We start from the raw sequence: 20550 nt of genomic DNA on the forward strand, positions 1-20550 counted from the left end.
TATTTGTGCTTCATTTGAAACATCAGGACCAGGAGCTGTTGGGGCTGAGTCTACTGCTCACCTGAGTTGGCAAGAATTTAAATAATTCAGAAATATATCTTTATAGCAATGGGCAGAATCAGTACATAGCAAATGGGCATGGGTGGAAAGATATCCAAAAGAAGGAATTTGCTATCAGTTTTCCCTCCTATAGATACCATTCAACTGCTTTTATTATTTGTGATATACATACACACACACACACACACAACAAAAAATTAGTAGTGCTTGGCACACAATTAAAGATTGACAAGTTATTTTCTCAGTTGTCTCTGAAATGCAGGAGGAATGTCAAAATAACCAAAACTGATCATTGAACCTTCGAGAAGCACAAGTCTGCAAAAGAACTATTGTTATATCAACAGAATACAGAGTTATATGGATGAATGGCTATTAACAGTTTCTTTTTGGCTGTATCCATAAAGGATAAGAAAGAAGAGAGAGAGAGAGAGAGAGAGAGAGAGAGGGAAAATTTGGAAAGCTAAAACCTCAATTATGAATCCCCAGTCATATGCTTGGATTCTTATAGACATGACAGAACTCCCATAAGAAAATTCTACTATGGGAGCCGGGAGTTTGGCCTAGTGGTTAAAGTGCTTGCCTAGCATGCATGAAGACCCAGGTTCGATTCCTCGGTACCACATACATAGAAAAAAGTCGGAAGTGGTGCTGAGGCTCAAGTGGTAGAGCTCTAGCCTTGAGAAAGTCCAAGGACAGTGCTCAGGCCCTGAGCTCAAGCCCAGGACCAGCAAAAAAAAAAAAAAAAAAGAAAATTCTACTATGGACACAGCCAAAGTCCAGAATCTTGAAGGTTATTTAAACTAGTGCCATACAATAACAATGTAGCACTGCAGTTTAAAAATCTTATGAGAAATGACTAGGAGGTGTATGGAATATATATTCACTAAAACAAACAAATGCAAGGCTGACCCTTATTTAAGTACTGTGTGTTGTTCTCATCACTACAGGTTACAGCCACAGAGATACCTTGTGTGGGCTATGTGGAAAGGGTCATCTGATTTAAAAATGTGGGATAGTAAAACAGAGGTAAGAACCATCACAAAATGTGTTCAATGATGCAACTCAGCATGGAGAAGGCTTAGTATGGGTTATTTTGTGGATCAGCATGGATGTTTGTTTTGTTAAAACAAAGAATGTTTGACTAAGCTCTTCTCATCTTCTCCTAAAGCAGGGAAAAGAAAAAAATGGAGCCTGAAGGTATTAATTTCAAAATAAGAAAGACAATTTGTAGATGATGAGGGTCGAATCAGAAAGCGTTGTCAAGAGAGGCTCACCATCTGCCCGAGAGAATTATAAGGAACAAGGCAGAGGTGACTTTGTCTGAAGAGATCTCAGAGGGGCTGCTGGCAGCAGGACACAGCCCTGAGAATGCTGAACCCTGGCATGTGTGCATTGTGTGTATATACAGACGATTGTGCTTGTGTTGCACAAATACTCATGCAAACAGAGTCGATATAAACTGGCACATATAGATTGAAGTGAAAAGTCATAGAAATCTGCCACTCCCCCTCTACCCCCTAAACAATGAAAAAGGAAAAAAATTATAAAATCCAAACGAATGCCAGTAGGCCCGATCTCTTTCTACAGTCTATGGAGATGTAGAAAAAGTGTGAAAAACAACTCAGTTTGGAATCCATGACTACCAAGACCAGTCAGCTATTCTCATGTGCCTGGTACTTGTTGTGTGTAAGATTCTCAGCACGAAGGACTGAGTTAGCAACCAACCCACCAACCACAATAGAAGAGTGCTCTTGTATTTCCACATCTGGAAAGAAAGCTACCCTGTGGATTTACATGTTAAGGTGAACTAGGTAAAGTAGGCAGTAGTTTATCCATAGACTATTGTGTTCTAACAAACATGTATCATTAAGGTGGTATTTTTTTTCCTTTAAAATATGCATTTCTTTTAGGAGGTTTATTTCAAAATGGTGACCTTTTTCTGTTGTTTTTTTTTTTCTTTTTTTCTTTTCCTCTCCCACCCCCCACCCTCTCCTATAGGTGATACTTCCGTAAAAGTTCAGACTGCCAAGGGTGTTTTCTCTCAGGGAACCGATCTGGAATTTTGATCTTTAAGAAATCCTGGATGCATTTCTCCAGCTCTTCTTCAATAGACAGCTTCTCCTTGACAGCTTTTTTTTTGCTGCTCATGTTCGACTCTCTGGAGCCCGAGGTGAGAGTCCGAAGGAGATCGCTTTTACGCCTCATCTCCGACTGTTGGATCAGTTGCACCGGGCCCTTCTTCATGGGACGGTCCAGAGTCTGGATGTTCGTCTGGCGTGTCACAGGCCCACAGATCACTGTCTCCTGGGGAGAGCTGGCCTCCGACTGGCTATCGCAGCTGGAGGTGGACAGGTCGTTGCACGATGTGCCGCTCTCGCCTTCCTTGTCTCCCTTACCATTCTGGCAGCAGCAGTCGCAGTGTGAAGAGGACCATCGGGAAGGCTCGCCTGCAAGGGACACACAGAACCCATGCGGTTAATGGTGGCCCATTGAGTGTGAAGAGACAGCACCGACAACAGACAGCACAATACACCTTAAGTGAGCTAGCACAGAAGTACCGACACACCATCAACTTCAAGGAAAGAAGACTCCCAAGAGCGCATAATATCACAGATTGCACATTTGTGAGTGACAGAGCGACGATTTGAATACAGCGTTCCCAAATGTCAAAGTCAACGCATTTGATCATTCTTCTACTTGGTAAACCTCTCTCCTGTAGGAAATGCTTCCTTTTCTTTCAAAACACTCCTCCAGCTTGAACTTCTCTTCGAAGTCTCTCATTCACCTTGCCTCAGAAATACTAACTTTTCCTCCTCTAAATGATGGCTGGATTTGATGTGTCTCTATTATTGCTCATAACATGGTCTGTCATAATTCTAGGCATCTCACTTAGACCATGAGCTCCCGAAGATGGACATAATATTCACTGTTTAATCTCGCAGGCAGTGCGTATAACAGTATAAATGCAATATGACACTATATCCTAATAATAACTTTTAACTACCTGGATCTAGCCATGCCTGAAGCCAGTTTGTCAATGTGCTTTTCTGTTATATGATTCACAAAACTCCCATTTTAGTTTTGAAAGCAATTGTGAATCCCTTTTTCCTCATTCCCTAGACTCATAAAACTGCATTCATCAATTTGGAGAGAGAACAATTTTTCAGCTACACAGTTGGCAGCTTCATGAACTAGAAAAATCCACAAATCCAGAGCTCAAAGAAATCTGGAAACAAGCCACTGTTCTCAGAGGTGTGGAGTTGGTGATATATACTGATTATATGTTGCTGGCTGGACACGTCATATGGTTTTTACTGAACCCATAGAAATTAAAGGAAAACAATTTCCTTTTTACTACCAATATTGAAAACGAAGACAATATAGTACATGTATATCTATATTTTTATTTATTTTTGTCAGTCGTGGGGCTTGGACTCTGGGCCTGGGTGCTGTCCCTGAGCTCTTCAGCTCAAGGCTACCACCCTACCCTTGGAGCCACAGCCCCCAGCTACTGTTTATATGTTTTAATGTAAACCTAGTTATGATGTCACTGTGTCTTATTCTCATACAGAAGAAATTACATTGCAAGAGAATCCTGTTTTATAGTTACTTGGGGAAGCAACTTAGAAATGAAACTATATGTAAAGGTATGTCCTGCCTTCTGGTATAATGCATGTCCTTTATGTATCTGAATAATTTGTACATTTGTAGCTGTAGCCACTTATCTCAAGACTGTTTTTATTCTGGGAGGAGTTTAAAAAAATTCCTGGAAGTCACCTAAGGTGACCTTTTTTGGTGGGTGCTGGGGCTTGAACTCTGGGCCTGTGAGCTGGGGTGCTGTCTCTGAGCTCTTGAGTTCACAATGCCACTTCCAATTTTGACCCTTTCTTTTAAGCCACTTCAGAAAATGTGATGGGGTAATCATTGTATTACACATTAAATTAAATGCAACAATCCAATTAGCCAAAAGGAATACCAACAGGAGAAATGTCCTAGTTATCCCTGGTTATTACAAGTAAATATCCTCCATGCTGATGACTTCAAATATCTGCAGTAGAGAATGGCTTCAATCTGCTAGTGTGGATTTTGTTTTTCCCATCATGGCTCCTGAGCCTCTTTTTGCTCAAAGCTAGTGCTCTACCACTTGAGCCACAGCATAATTTCCAGGTTTTGAGTGACTAATTGAAGATAAGAGTCTCACAGTGACTTTTCTGCCAGGGCTGGCTTTGAACTGTGATCTTCAGCTTTCAGCTTCCTAAGTAGCTAGGATTACAGGAATGAGCCACCAACCACCAGCTTCCTAGTATGGATTTTGAGGGGACCATTCCTCACCTTTAGTAGGCAAAATGTAGCTCTGCTCCTGAAAACTAGGCCGTCCTGGCACTAAGATGACTCAATTGAGAAATGGCTCCAGTGACTGGAGCTCAAGAAAAGTAATCACATCAGACCAGAGCTAATCTAGTGTGATTCTTTGGGGAAAAGTACAGACATTGAATTTAGCATTGAAAAATGAAAGAAAGAAAGAAAGAAAGAAAGAAAGAAAGAAAGAAAGAAAGAAAGAAAGAAAAAACAATAACAGAACAAGGAAGAGAAGCCCAGACAAGACAGAAGGAAATATCCCACATATTTCTGGGCACATTTGTTATTACCTTAAAGTAAGATGACAAAAATATTGTGGCCAGCCAGGCGTGATGGCTCACTCATGTAATCCTAGCTACTCAGGAGGGAGAGACCATAGTTCAAAGCCAGTGAAACGTCTGTGTGACTCTTACCTCCAATTAACCACCAGAAAACTGGAAGTGGTGCTGTGGTACTAGGGGTAAACTGGTAGCCTTGAGCTGAAGAGGTGAGGTAGTAGAAATGGAAGCCTTATGTCTTTCTGGCTAAGTTCTCTCTTCCATAGAAGTAAATCCAATTAGTGGAATGAAAGGAAATCTGAGTCTCCTTTAAAATCATTTAAACAGCTGCTCATGTGAGGAGTTCCTGTTTATGTGTGGAAGTTCTGTGTTCTCTGTACACCAAAGTCAGGGGCTTGGCTCTAATGATACTTCTCCTCCATTCACATTCTCAAAGCACTGGAAAGATCATGCTTCTAAACATCAATTGTGACCCTCCAGCTCCGACGCAAACAGAACTACCACTTCCCACTTATCTGGACACTATCATTCTTTTTTTTTTTTTTTTTGCCAGTCCTGGGCTTGAGCTCAGGGCCTGAGCACTGTTCTTGGATTTTTTCAAGGCTAGAGCTCTACCACTTGAGCCTCAGCACCATTTCTGGCTTTTTTCTATGTATGTGGTACCAATGAATCGAACCCCGGTCTTTGTGCACGCTAGGCAAGCACTTTACCACTAAGCCAAACTCCTGGCCGGACACTATCATTCTTAAAGGGGAATTTAGCAGCTTTTTGTTCATGTATCCTGTCATCATAGTTCAATGTATCTTAAGAGCATTTGAATTGTTTATCATTTTTGATCAGGTCACTCACAAGATGGCTTGTGAGGTCAATTTACTATTTTAAGACTCAGGTAGAAGATGAGATAAAGACAGTTCAGCTAGAGTACTGAGCAAAAAGGTCATTGTGAAACTTGAAAAAGAATAAAGCTGAGAAGATAAGCTCAGGATATCTTCTTTGGGGAAGCATTGCCTGCTTGACTACTATTTCTCCAATGCCTAATCCACAGTGAAGGGCTTTAAACAACAGAACTTGAAATGGCTGCAAGGATCAGAACTCTTCTGCTCTTGCAGTCCCACTGAGATGTGCTCCGAGGACCTGGAAAGTCTGGGAAGACTTACGAGAGGTCATTGCTGTAGCTCGGGGCATTTTATAACCCCCCAATTATAGCAAAAAATGAGCTCATAAGTACTGCAATGCTTCAAATTACAACATACTTTCACTTCCAATTTGCCGAGGTTTCCAAATTGCCTGGAATAATTCTCTCCATTTAAGAAGAAATACATTAGAATTGATGAACCAGATGTGGTTAGAAAACCATTTCATTGCAAGAGAAGTCTGATTTATTGGTAAATAAATCAATTGCCTTTTATACAGGGTATTAACTAGCTGTCAAATGATCTAATTTCCTCTCCTTCTCCTTCTTCTTCTTCTTTTTATGCTGGGGAGCTCCCCTAGGTTGTAACACATGCTAGGCAAACATTCCACCCAAAAACTTCCATAATTTTGAGTAAGCTTTTTCCTGCCTGATTTATAATTAAGGCCTGATGCATGAATGAATGCGCCAAACATCAGGTATTGAGTTCTCTCAAGTTGGTATCATTTCTTTGGCTCTAGAACCAAGTCCCATAATTTTTCATCTATGGAACTTGGGATAAATAACCAGAGTCTTGGTTTTTTCATCTGAAAAATATATAGTTTCATAGTTTGAGACTCACAGTATGTATTCTATTCATTCACACACATTGGATATACTATAAGCTAGGCATAGTTCTGCATAAAGGAAGCAAATGAGGGGTTTGCCAGATATTGTTACATTCCATCAATACACTATAAAGCCAGCTATGGCTGTATTCTGTATACTCTGCAGAGAGCTGTAGCCAAAGAAGGACAGGGATGCTACCTCTTGATAAAGCAGGAAATGTGCATTGAGTATGTAGTAAGACATCATTTATTATGTAAATAGAGCAAACAGAGGCACAGAGTGCTTGGTTTTCACTCCTTGCCAAGAGGTATTTGAGAAAGGGAGAAATCTTCATGGTATAGTGCTTAAAACTTTGCAAATGAGTCCACCAACTTGCAAACTCACATGAAAATAAACTTAGGCAAGGTGCAGTGGCTCATGCCTGCAATCCTGGTTACTTAGGAGACAGAGACAAGAGAATTTACAAAGAACATGAGATCTCAACAGTGTGAGAACAGCATAGTGATGAAGTTCACGAGATTCCCATTCTACCAATAAAACTTGCATATGTCCATCAGCTCAGTCACACAAGAAGGATTGTGGCCTTATTAGAGATAACTAAAGAAGAGCTGAGGACATGGCTCAAGTGGTAGAGCACCTTTATATCAATTTCAAACCCCTGAGTTCAAACCCTTGAACCATCAAAACTAAAAGGAAAGAAGGAAAGAAGAAAGGAAGGAAGCCAGTTTACATCCATGCTACTGAGTAATTTTACATTAGATGAGGGAAGGACGGGAAATTCAGAAAACTGTAGCAATTTGTACACCTTGAAATAATTCAGGCTTCATCAAGCATACTGCATAACTATAACTGGAAGTACTACCCTTTCATAGAGCCCTAACTATAGTAACTTTTACTTATCTGAAGTAGGAGGGCAAAGACTAGAAAATGTTTCTCCCCTATGAAAAATTCAAGCCCATCTGAGTGAAACATGACTTAGCAAACTCACAAAGTGCTTATGCATTTTTAAAAAGAGCTTTGCAATCTACCCACACTTCAAATTCTCCACCTGCTAATGGCTGTGAGCACAACACACAACATTTCCAGCAACAGCTGGGAAAACTACTTTTCCTGTCTTCTCTGTCAATGATATAGGAGCCTGCCAGTCTGGGAGCGAGGTGGCCAGATATAATTTATCAGGACTTCTGAAAGACTTTCTTGGTATCCCAGTTGAAAAGTCAATAATGGCCAAATGGATGTTTTTATAATTCTGCTAACCTTGGAAAAGATATTGCATAGTGGAGATTGGGAATAGACAGACTGTTTAAACTTCTGAGGGAAAAAAGATGCATCTTCCATTTTGACAGTCATCATTTCTTGCTTGGGGTTAATCTTTTTTACTCATGGACATTTGTTTGGCCTTGGACAGGCCCAGCTAGAGATACTCATTAGGAAGTGAAAAGTGCAGGCAAGAACAGACAGGCAATCCACACACCTGCAAGGCCAATTGGGAAAACCAATACCCTGCCAGCTGTCCTATCAGCAAGTTTTAATGTAAGATATTGGAGAAATAAAAAAAAAAACACAAACAGACAAGGGTACAAAAGTATGTAGTCACTAGACCCTAAAAGTTCCACAGAGAGGTTATCTTGTGGAGAGACTCAGGTGTCCTAGGTAAACATTCTGCCCTGTGTTTGCTGGTACCTAAAGCAGTCTGCCTCTTCGGATTACAGAAGGGATGAGAATCAGCAACTGGAGTCAATTGCTTTCAGAGTAAATAAAATTTAAGTAGCACTTCAGTAGCTGCTGAGAAAAGCAAGCCAAGAGCCATTTCCTATTGTGGTTCACAAGGCCCCTCTCTAGCACCCCCTAGTGACAGAAAGCCAGCAGGGCAACAAAGCAATATGGTCAGTCAAGCGTGCTAGCCCTGAGTGTCAAGAGTTGACATCACAAAGTAGGGCATATAGAGGTGGATTTGGAGATGAGAGGCAACACCAGAATACTAGGTACATTAAATGCTGCTAGATGTGTGAAGGAAATGAAGGGCACTACTCTTGTCCTGCTACACTGATCGCTTTTATGGAGGAAGGAGAGTGTGAGAGGCATGGGAACAAAAGAAAGAAGTCACCCGGCTTAGTCCCAGCTCTGTTGTCAATTTTCATATCTCAGAATTTAGAATTTGTTCTCCTCTGCCAATAACACACATCCAGGGAAGTATTTCTTATTCCCACAGATGTGGTTTCACAAATACAACTTCTCTAAGTTAGCTTTACCTGGCTGTCTGGTACCCAAATTTAAGCTCACATACTCATAATGTATAATTTAGGATGCTTCTGGTTTATTGGTTTGAAGTCTGTTTTCCAAATGAACCTGGAGCAGTTGTGTTATTTCTTTCTGAAATCTAGGACCCATTTCAGGAAACACACAGGTCAGATTGTAAAGCACAGAATAGCACATAGATGCACAGTAAATATGCACGGAACAAACAAATGCATTCAGACGGCACACATAGAAAGTACAGTTTTGAGGGCCGGGAGTTTGGCCTAGTGGTTAAAGTGCTTGCCTAGCATGCATGAAGACCCGGGTTCGATTCCTCGGTACCACACACATAGAAAAAAGCCAGAAGTGGTGCTGAGGCTCAAGTGGTAGAGCTCTAGCCTTGAGAAAGTCCAAGGACAGTGCTCAGGCCCTGAGCTCAAGCCCAGGACTGGCAAAAAAAAAAAAAAAAGAAAGTACAGTTTTGAGCGAGTCTGTGTGTGAGATCAAACCTTCATAAATTTAAAATATGATAGAAAATTCTGGTACACAAAGGTCATTAAGAACATCAAATATTTAAGCATATCACTGAGTGTTTGGCATAAGTGTGACAAAATATACATTGAGCAACAGTGATAACTGCAAATGAGATAGGGCCAACCAAATTTTTTTTAAAGTGTACGTATCTGGCAGATGCTGCTATCTCATGTCTGAAATCGAAGCTACACAGATGGCTGATATCTGAGGATTGAAGTTTGAAGCCAGCCCAGGCAGTAAAGTCTGTAAGACTCTTATCTCCAAAAATCCAGAGCTGTGGCCCATGTAGTAGTGTGCTAGTCTTGAGCAAAGCAGCTCAGAAACAATGCCCAGGCCTTGAGTTCAATATCTATGACTGGCACCAAAGGAAAAGAAAAGAAAAAGTAATAAATATATGCTAATAATTGTATACATGTGTATGTGGGTGTATCAATTGTTCAATTCTCATGGGATTTATTAATGGAAAAAATCAATCTCTCAAGTGTCATAAAACTTAAATAAAAATAGTTTTTGAACTATTCCACCTATGGTCTCGCTATATATAATTTTTCTGCTTGCTAATTCTAGGATATGCCTTTTCAGTTTGAATTTTTCACCATTGCTTTTAGCAATGTTTTGCAAAAAAGCAAGAAATTCTGGATTTTGACTCCCGAATCATTCCTGGATTTTTTCCAAGCATTTCTTCAAGATGCACTTGTCCAGTTTTCCAAGTCCTTTTTTTTCCTGTGCTCTAGTCTTCATTATATTTTATCTTAGCCTGAACTGTGTTCTCACTGATGTTATACTTGGTGACACCTGTCCCCAAACTCCTTATTCACTCACTTCAAGTTCTACAGTCCACCTTGATCTATACCTCGTCTGCTTCATCCTAGAGACTATCATGCTTCTTCACCTATTATGTAAAGTTCTCTAAGATGTACAGATTCTCGCCATAGACACCTAAGCATTTTATTTCTCAATTAATATGGAAGCCCACATGTAAACACCATATTTCTCAGCTCCTAACCACAACCGGTGATTCAGGCTTTGCCTCGTGATGCAGGCAGAGTGAGTCAAAGCCCTCATGGATACTATTCAGCTGGAACCTATGAGCCCTTTGTCGTCTGTGATATGGATGTGGGTGGCTGTCAAGCTGGAGAGATGGCCACCTTCCATACCAGTAAGAGAAGATATTCATGGAACAAGCTGGAAGTCAGGAGATAGGTAAGGTGGAGAAATGGTGACAGAATGAATCTCACATCTAACAATTTTCTCCATTTGACCCTAGGGGTAGGTTCATAATAATAAGCCTAGAAATTCTCTTTTTGCTTAATCTATAATCTTCTATTACTTGCAAAAGAAGCCAGAAATATTATTTCATATTAACAAACTTAATCTGTTCAATTATCCTTTTCATTCTCCAAGTACTTCCACAGTTGTAGCATTCATTCTTCAGGGGACAAGCAGTTACATTGTTGAGCTGTTTTATGAATTAGTTCTTTCTTCTTCAGAATAATAGCTCTTTGCAACCCTAGCCCTATGAAATCTGACCAACATCTAGACACAAACTGAAGCTCTTTTGCTGTCTGTTGTATAAAGAGTCTCTAATAAAACAAATAAGATCATAGTTATCCTCACAGACTCAGAAATCTAGCATAACAGCTCTAGTTTATTGAAGGTCCCATGTGTGCCTTTTTTTGTTTGAATTTTCTTCAATCAGCAATTTTATTTTACTACACTGAAAAGGTTTTTTTAAAGCACTGATAAATTCTGGTGATGATATAACATAATATTTGTTATTACAATCTATGAGAACATTTATGAGTTAAGAAATTATTGTTAAAAGGTTTTCTCATAAGCTACATAGTCTTTTGAAAGTTTTTTTAATTGCCTTTCAGCTTCTAATAAAGTATATCAGAATTTTTTTTGCATTTCTATGTTACAATAAAGGTGATATATAGAGTGATATGTAAGGTGATTTATGTCAGGTCACCCCTTCTGTCTACATGTACCTTTTACTGTGATTAATGATTTAGTATTTGGTGTAACACGATTAGATGATGCTCTCCTCCTCCTTCTCTTTATGTATTGGTTTTAGAACTTCAACTGAAGGCTTCATGCTCTTGTTTGACTTTAATGTTCATATCTGGAGCTCTACCATTTGAACCATGTCTCTAGCTCATTATTTTGCTGGATAAATGGAGATGGAATCTTGCAGATGATTCTGCCATGTCTAGCATTGGACCCCTGTTCCCAAGGAAGAGGCACATGACTTGAGTTTACAAAATAGAAAATGATGAGAGTGTAAATCAGGTTTTTTTCTTTTTTTTAAATACAAATCCTCTGGTTTTGTTGGTAGGCATGTGTTTCAATATCAGGAAGATTTTCTGGAAGAGCTATTTTAAATTATTGCCAGGCTTGAGGGGTGTGAATGGTGACTCTAAAATAAAACCATCCCAGTGAAATCTTTCAAGAGCAAGCAGAGGTGATCAAATTTGGGTGTACATGTATACATTGTGTCAGTGTATGAGACATTTCATTTCCCTTCTCCTAACTCATAGGAAATAATTGCAAATGAAGAAAGACATGTTCATGATGCTCTTACTAAAATAAGAGATGTTTCCTATTTTTCCACATTATTCACTGTGCTAATATCAATGAATAGAGTTTGAAGGGTTCCCTTAATTACACCATGAAAAAAGTCATTTTCCAGTTGAAGGTATATTTGCTAGGTCTGCTTAATGAATATTCAAAAACCAACTCTCATGTTACATCTTTTCAAAGGAAGAACATTATCAAACCCAATAATCAATGTTTGTTGGCAAATGCAAACCTCAATTATTGATTCTCCTGATTTTAAAATTGAAGTCAAATTATTCCAGGGCAATTATGCCAGAGAACCTTTCAATTTTATGACAAGCACAAATGAAATAAAAAGAGCCACCATAAAACATCTATGGGTCATAAATGACTTCAGAGGAAGTCGGGGTTGACCAGCAAACTGTGAACCATGGTAGTGATACAGAATCCCCAATATCTGGCAAGCAGAGAAACTCAACAGTGGTTTGGAAACAAAATTGCAGTGAGACTTGAAAGAATCTAATATGCCCTAAGATCATGGGCATTCCCATAAGAAAAAAGGGCAGGTTGTAGCCCAGATTCTGTTTGGAGCTTTGTTGGGAATCATGCCAGAGATAGCTGGAAAGATGTGATGGCATTTGGACAAAAAGTGGATAAATCAAACCCATCTGGAGAGAATTTTCCACTGGAACAGTTTGTCAACTGGGAAACATAAAAAGAAAATCTCTTGGGAAGAAGCTGTTGTCTGTAGACTGTTGTGAGCACACACACACACACACACACACACACATGCACACACACACACACACACACACACACACACACACGATCCAGTAGTTTGCAAAAAAAAAAAAATCCTGCAGAGTGGCAAGTGAACAGAGTGAGAAAGACAGAAAGAGAACAAACATTTGCCTGCATAGTCTCACTGAAATGTTCACAGTCTGAATAGAATGGTAGGAAGTACAAGGCCAAATTCTTAACCTCCTAGGGTAAAGAGGACTTTGGAAAGGACTCTTTTCCACCTACATACCACATATTGAAATGCTGTAAAAATTGATTTACATATAAATAACGTGGAAAAGAACCCAAGTTATAACTCCACCTCACAGGAGAATGAATTTGAACCATCACAAATGTGCTAGTTTATCCACAGAGGAACAAGGCTGGGAACTTGTGCTCATGGGCAATATCTGGAAATTAAGTACTTAAACAACAGTCATTGGATTATTGAACTGTGAGCATCCACTGTGTGTCACGTACCACAGCAATTGCCTTAAATAGTTTTTTGCTCTTAACATTATTGCTGTTGGAGCTGAGTAGCTGCTTGTGGCAGACGTCTGAGCACCCTAGTATGAGTGACAGCGTCTTGGTCTCCATCCAAGAGTGCAAACAGAATCTTCCCCCTTCCCCCACAGCCAAGGCAACTGAAAAAAATCTCCAGGTACTGCCATATGTCTCCTCGGAGCAATGCCACCTCCATTTGGGAACCATTGTTTGGAGACATATATCTGAACAGGCAAGCTAGCCTATGGGTCATAAAGCTGGTAGAAGGGAAAAAGTAGGTGTTGAGATTTGATAGCTCTGACTTCAACAATAATTCATGTTTCTTCATTGTGTGACTCTTCCATGAAATTCTACCTTTGAGTAGGAGCTCAGCTGGAGAAGGCCTAACCCTTCCATTCACAATAAGTTGAAAAAGAAGCCCAGGAAAAAAGAGAGAAGGAATATGAGTTTTCCTTTCCCACTGTGAACTGGGAAGGATATTTGTCACCAGGCTGCCTTCAGATCATCACAGAAGTCAAACGTGAAGAATTTGGAAGCTCTTTATATAAAGGCCTGTATTTCTGTTGATTGGCCACTAATTAATTATTCCTCTTTTAATTAGGGTTTGAAAAAATGTGACAAAAATAAAATGGAAGGGGGCCAGGAGTTTGGCCTAGTGGTTACAAGTGCTTGCCTAGCATGCACGAAGACCTGGGTTCGATTCCTCAGTACCAGATACATAGAAAAAAAAAGCCAGAAGTAGTGCTGAGGCTCAAGTGGTAGAGCTCCAGCCTTGAGAAAGTCCAAGGACAGTGCTCAGGCCCTGAGTTCAAGCCCAGGACTGGCAAAAAAAATTTTTTGAAAAAATAAAATAAAATGGAAGAAAGATAGCCTCTTCAACAAGTGGTGCTGGCAGAACTAGTTAAGCACCTGCAGAAAACTAAAGTTGGATCCTTCTTTGTCACCCTGTACTAGAATTAACTCCAAATGGATCAAAGACCTGGAGGTAAAAGCCGACACTCTGAAAACTTTACAAGAAGGAATAGGAGATACACTAGGCCTCCTTGGCACAGGTCGAAACTTTCTTAATAAGGACCAAGAATCACAACAAATCAGAGAAAGGCTAGATAAGTGGGACTGCTTTAAACTGCAGAGCTTTTGTATGGCAAAGGACATAGCTAGTAAATTAATTAGGAAGCCTACAGAGTGGGACAAGATCTTCACCAACCATACAACAGACAAAGGCCTCATATCTAAAATATATCAACAGCTCAAAAAATTGAATCAATCCAAAACTAATCTCCAAAGTAACAACCATCTCATTAAAAGATGGGCCAAAGAGTGTCTTCTCTGAAGAAGAAACAAAATGGCCTATAGACACATGAAGAAATGCTCAACATCTCTGGTCATAAAAGAAATGCAAGTCAAAACAACTCTAAGATTCCACCTCACTCCAGTTAGAATGGCTAGGATCAATACATCTAATAACAACAGGTGCTGGAGGGGATGTGGCCAGGAGGGATCACTACTACACTGCTGGTGGGATTGCAAACTCGTTCAACCACTATGGAAAGCAGTATGGCAGTTCCTCAAAAGACTAAACATAGAGCTCCCCTATGACCCAGCAATTCCACTACTTGGCATTTACCCAATCATCCAGAAACAAGGACATACTAAATCCACCAGCACAACAATGTTCATTGCAGCACTATTTACTATAGCAAAGATATGGAACCAACCTAGATGTCCCTCAGTTGATGAGTGGATTAACAAGATGTGGTATTTGTACACAATGGAATTCTATGCTGCTATCAGAAAGAATGACATTGCCCCATTTGTTAAGAAATGGAAAGACTTAGAAAAGATCATATTAAGTGAAGTAAGCCAGACTCAAAGGAACTTAGGCTCAATGGTTTCCCTCATTTGTCATAATCAGTAGAAACCTTGGGCTCTCCTAGTAGAGATTTGCAATAGAGCAAAACCTTGATACAAAAAGCCATATAGTAGGACGCTAAATGAAAGGATCTCTAGGATATAGAATCATAAGCCATGTAATGAATGATTGTTGTTCTCAAGGTACTATGTTATCTCTCATCTCATTTGCTGTCCCTTGGTTATCTCATATTGTTACAGTATCTCACTTTGTTACCTGATATATTGGATACATTTGTATTTGGTTATTTGAAATTGGATAGGGAAGGGGGGAAAACAAAATAAGGGTTGGGGGGGAGGGAAATGGGGTCCAAGACATGAGAAAGGGTATCAATGTATGGGAATTAATGCACCATCTATCTGGCAAATATCATGTAACCCTTCTATTAATTACAATAAAAAATATTTGATAAAAAATTAAAAAATGGGACAAAAATAGAGCTAAACAAATATTTGCCATATTAGCCAACCACAGCCTTTATTAAGATTAGACAATAATAATATACATTAAATTCCAAGCTTATTCATCTATCCTAATATTATGTCCTTTTCCGGGAAATAAATGGACCTAGACAAAATTATGTTAATTGAAGGAAGTAAGGCTGGGAGACAAACAGCACATGATTATTCCTCACATACAGGTAATTTAGATTTAAAATACAAGCACATCTGACACCATAGACAGGGATTTATACATATACACATAAACTGACTAACGGGCGATATACTTAGGGAGAAGTCCATTGGTGTAATTCCCCTGAACAACTAACCAACTGCCTAACAAAATGAATGCCAGGAATCAGAAGCATTTGGGGGGGTTTGAGGGAACATGAATAGAGGGCAGGTGAGAAAATGCTGTCACTATATTCAATGTATATTGCATAAAAATTGAAGTACATACCTTGAGGGTAAGGGAGGGAGGGAGAAAGTTGTTGAGAATGATGCACCTGATAGAATGGGTTGTGCATATTGCATCATACCTGACTTATGAAACTGAAATCTCTTTGTACAACATTTTAATAATTTAAAAACCACAAGGGATGTGTTGGTCTGTGCAGTTTCCTCACAGACTGCACCCCTTTGAATGAGCAAAATACAGAGGGATTAGAAAACTGACTTTGTTTTTAAGATATAAAGTGATAATGTGGAATAAATGTTCTGACCCAACAGTTTCCACGGAGAGTTAGCCAGTGATGTCCAGTCTTTCAGAACCTGGATTTTGATTCAAAGTTGTTTATTTGCTTGTTTTCTTTTGGTGTCAGTCCTGGGGTTTGAACTCAGGGCCTGGGTGCTGATGAGCCTGTGAGCACTTTTGTGCTTCAGGCTCGTGCTGTCCCAGGCAAACCACAGCTCTACTTCTGGCTTTTGATATTTTATTGGGATTAAGACTCTCAAGGACTTTCCTGTCTAGGCTGGCTTTGAACCATCGTCCTCAAATCTCAGCCACCTCAGTAGCTAGGATTATAAGCATGAGCGCTGGTAACAATCATTTTTAGATGATTTGATTTATGACTAGCATGATCCCAGTGCCCAGACAAATTCAATGTCCATTGAATAAGTTATTTTAATTGCATATTTTTTTACTGTTTGCCAAGATTAACATTAATCATATAGTGTGTGACTATTTAAAGGGAAAATTCAATGCAAATAACTATATAGAATTCCTGATTCTTCATAACTTTTTTGTCAGTCCTAGGTCTTGAACTCAGTCATAGCACCACTTACAGCTTTTTCTTTATATTTGGTACTGAGGAATTGAACCCAGGGCTTCATGTATGCAAGGCAAACACTCTACCGCTAAACCACACTCCTGGCCCAGTTAGCTTTTATTTCACTATGCATTCTATCCTAAATCCGTCTTCATGTTATTTAACCAGTAGCTCTGCTTTGTACTCTTCATTCTAGGCTCTTTACCAAAGAACTGATCCATTTTCATAGATGCTATTTAGAGATGCGGTACACTACTAATAAAAGGATCTATTGAAACAGAAGTCTTCTCTTGGCTTTTCTGGGAAAATGCTTTCCATAAGTTGACCTGTGATAACATTAAGTTCAATTGAGAATTCTTACAAGAGCTCATAAATTGTACATTGATGTGACAGTTCCTTGTTAGCCTGTTAGATAAGATTCATCTGTTATTTAAAATTTAATGGCATGCTTTCTTGAAGCTGCTCCCCCCACAATTCTCCTTTTCTCCTCAGGATGGGGTGCTCCAAACTCTTAGTTGTGGCCACAGGTTATCTCTATCTCTTCCTCTTCTGCTACTCTTGTAACCCACTCTCCACAATGGCAGGCATCTTGTTTGAGGGTATTTTTGATGTGAAAGACATTGACCCAGAGGGCTAAAACTGAGTCTCTCGACTACGTGATGAGAATTAGTCTTTCAAGATAGACCTCATCTTGGATGTAAACATTCAGATTTACCCTCTAGACTTGGGTGACAAGTTCTGATTAGTCATAGCTAGTACATTATATAAAGATGGTACCTGGATGATGGTGACTACAACCACTCAGATGACTGACTTTCCAAGGCTGACTTTGAATATGTCAGGTATGGGAAAGTGTACAGGATTGAGGGAGATGAAACTTCTACTGAAGCAGCAACACACCTGTACCTATATATCTATGGGGGCCTGCTCATGAGGCTACAGAGGCATGCCAACAACTTGCTTGGATTTGAGGTAAATTCGGAGTTTATCTGCTGATGAAGAAATTGTCCTTCTGAATTTCCTGGGAAGGCAGCCAGGCTACTCGTCAGACACATCATGACGTTATTCAAGTCTGAAGAGAAATTGCTCTAGTTCACCTGTTAAGGAAAGTTTGGCTCATGTCTATGTTGGGTGAAACTTTAGCAAGTCTAAATTCAATGGTGAACTTACAATTGACTGTGAAGGACCAGTGGAAGAGCTTAAAATGAACCTGAAGTTGTTTTATGTACATAATGTTTTTTAAAAAATTAAACTTACACTTTTTCAGAAAAAAAAAGAGAAAACTTAATGGCCAAGTACCATGCCTACATTTCTAGCCAGTGGGGAACTTGGAATTTGAACTGGAGATGTGCTCAAATGAAGTAGTAGAATGAGCAAAAATGTGAGGCCCTGAGTTCAAGCACAGTATCACCTCTCTCTCTCTTTCTCTTTCTCTTTCTCTCTCCCTCTGTCTCTGTCTCTCTGTCTCTCTTTCTCTCTGTCTCTGTCTCTGTCTCTGTCTCTCTCTCTCTCTCTCTCTCTCTCACACACACACACACACACACACATACACCACATAAATTACATAAAAATAAAATAATTCATCAGATTTCCTGATTCCCTGCATTGCAGAGAAATACCTTCAAGCATGGAACCTACCAGCAAATCCATGTTTTCCTTGCATAGTGTTTTCCTTTCAAGTGGTTTGATGGATATACCTTATGAGCAATTTAGATAAAGGAGAACTACCCAAAGTAATGAGCACTAATAATCCCTAAACTGGAGAAGATTAAAGAAGAAATAGCGTTAGCCTACAATAACCATAAGGGAAGTTAAAGAGATAGATATTGGAGTACTATCTATATTTCTGGGGCCCATTTATTAAATATACTCCCCTCTATGTTTATGGTGAAATTATTATCCTTCTGTTATTATCATTTGGAAAATAGATGATAAAAATAGATGCTAGTCTACAGTCTACTACCTTTAAATGGAGTGGTTACACTATTTTATACTGTTATCACAAGGATTTAAGAAAAAATTGTTGGTGATCCTTGATATATTTGAAATGAGTTGGGACCATCCTGTAGTTATCAACTATCTGAAAAGGCCTGAATGTGTACCTATGTATGTGTCCATATGTATGTAATTTTTCAGCTAACTTTACCATCACCTGTAGAGAATCAAGATTTGAATAAAAAATAAATCCTCAGTAAAAAAAATAGATGCTAGTAAAAGAAGCAAAAGTGAAGCATGCTAAAAATAAGCAAGTTCTGGTAGCTGAACTTCTCTCTCTCTCTCTCTCTCTCTCTCTCTCTCTCTCTCTCTCTCTCTCTCTCTCTCTCTCTCTCTCTCTCTCTCTCTCTCCCTCTCCCTCTCCCTCTCCCTCTCCCTCTCCCTCTCCCTCTCCCTCTCCCTCTCCCTCTCCCTCTCCCTCTCCCTCTCCCTCTGTTGATCAGACTGAATTTTTCTTTCTCAACCCAATGCACCTTGTTCACTTGAAGGGCAACCAGAAAAAAATGTGTGTACCTTCAGTTGTCAAACTCCAGAGTTTGGCAAGGTTTTCATCAGAATGTTGCATTCATAGTTATTAAACTATTGAATTCAGAATCTAATATTGATCATTAAACTGATGAAGAAAAAAAGCAAATAAAAAGAGAGGAAGAACATTGAAAAAAAAGCCCTGGAGATTAAGGAATATAAGCGTTATAATCAATGAGTAAGAAATAAGATAGGAGACTATAAAAGAAGCAATTTCATTGCTGAATGAAAGAAAAATGATAGAAAAGTCATAGAGATAAAATTAAGAAAATTTGTGGGTGAGAAGCAAAATCAGGTCCCCCAAATATTTGGAAAAACATATGAAAGGAACCAGAGTGGTATTCTAGGAAAATAACATTCTCAATACTATAATTCCAGGGCACCTAACATGATTGCAGGGAGTAGGGAAAAATCAGACAGACTTCTGGAGGAAGTAGGATCTGGTTTAAGACAAGAATGAAGAATAAATAGATGTCAATGAAGGAGAAGGACCTGTAAAGATTGTGTGAGACGTCATCAAGCAGAGTGGGTAATGGCAGAAGGTATAAAACATCTGAGGTGCACTGCATTTAGGGATCTAACAGTAGCTCATGAGTAGATGATGAGTGACAAAGATAGAAACATAAGCCATATAATGAATGATTGTTGTTCTTAATGTACTATGTTATCTCTCATCTCTTTTGCTGTCCCTTGGTTATCTCATATTGTTACAGTATCTCACTTTGTTACCTGATATATCGGATATATTTGTATTTGGTTATTTGAAATTGGATAGGGAAGGGGGGAAAACAAGATGAGGGGTGGGGATGGGGGAGAGGGAAATGGGGACCAAGACATGTGAAAGGGTATCAATGTATGTGAATTAATGCACCATCTATCTGGCAAATATCATGTAACCTTTCTATTAATTACAATAAAAATATATGAAAAAAGAGGTAGGTAGATCTAGATTATAAGTTATTCTAAATGGGAAAGTAATGAGATAACTCATGTTTTAAATGGGACAGTGATAGGAAAGGGAAAAAAGAAATCAAGTCCAGTGGCTCGGGTCTGTAATCCTGGATACGTAAGCAGCAGAGATCAGAGGACTGCAGTCTAGCCTATACAAAGAGAAATTTTAGAAATATCCTCTCAACCAATAGCTGAATGCTGTGAAGGGCACCTGTTATCTTAGTCATGGGAGCAGAATAATGGTTGAGTCCAGACACATGAAAATGTATAAGTAAGAAGATCACATCTCTGACAGATTTGGGGATAATCTGAAATCTTACCTCAAAAATCACCAATACATAAAAAGGCGCAAGTGGTAGAGCTTCCACCTAGCAAGTACAAGGCCTTGAGTTCAATCTCCAGTCCT

The 20550-nt window shown here is 39.3% G+C and overlaps 1 protein-coding gene and 1 pseudogene across 1 annotated transcript in view; one reads left to right on the forward strand and one right to left on the reverse strand.

Moving 5' to 3' along the window:
- Positions 1–2052: 2052 nt before the first annotated feature.
- Kctd16 (potassium channel tetramerization domain containing 16) overlaps positions 2053–20550 on the reverse strand; it is a 256868-nt gene continuing 238370 nt past the window's right edge. Inside the window, exon 3 of the mRNA XM_090331092.1 lies at positions 2053–2507. Coding sequence (XP_090187218.1) covers positions 2053–2507 — 455 coding nt within the window. The remainder of the gene's footprint in view (positions 2508–20550) is intronic.
- On the forward strand, positions 17251–17689 carry LOC150063947 (DNA-directed RNA polymerases I, II, and III subunit RPABC3-like; annotated as a pseudogene).

Source organism: Megascapheus bottae, chromosome 4 (assembly GCF_031878675.1).
Source record: "Megascapheus bottae isolate mThoBot1 chromosome 4, mThoBot2.hap1, whole genome shotgun sequence".
Classification (NCBI taxonomy): Eukaryota; Metazoa; Chordata; class Mammalia; order Rodentia; family Geomyidae; genus Megascapheus; species Megascapheus bottae.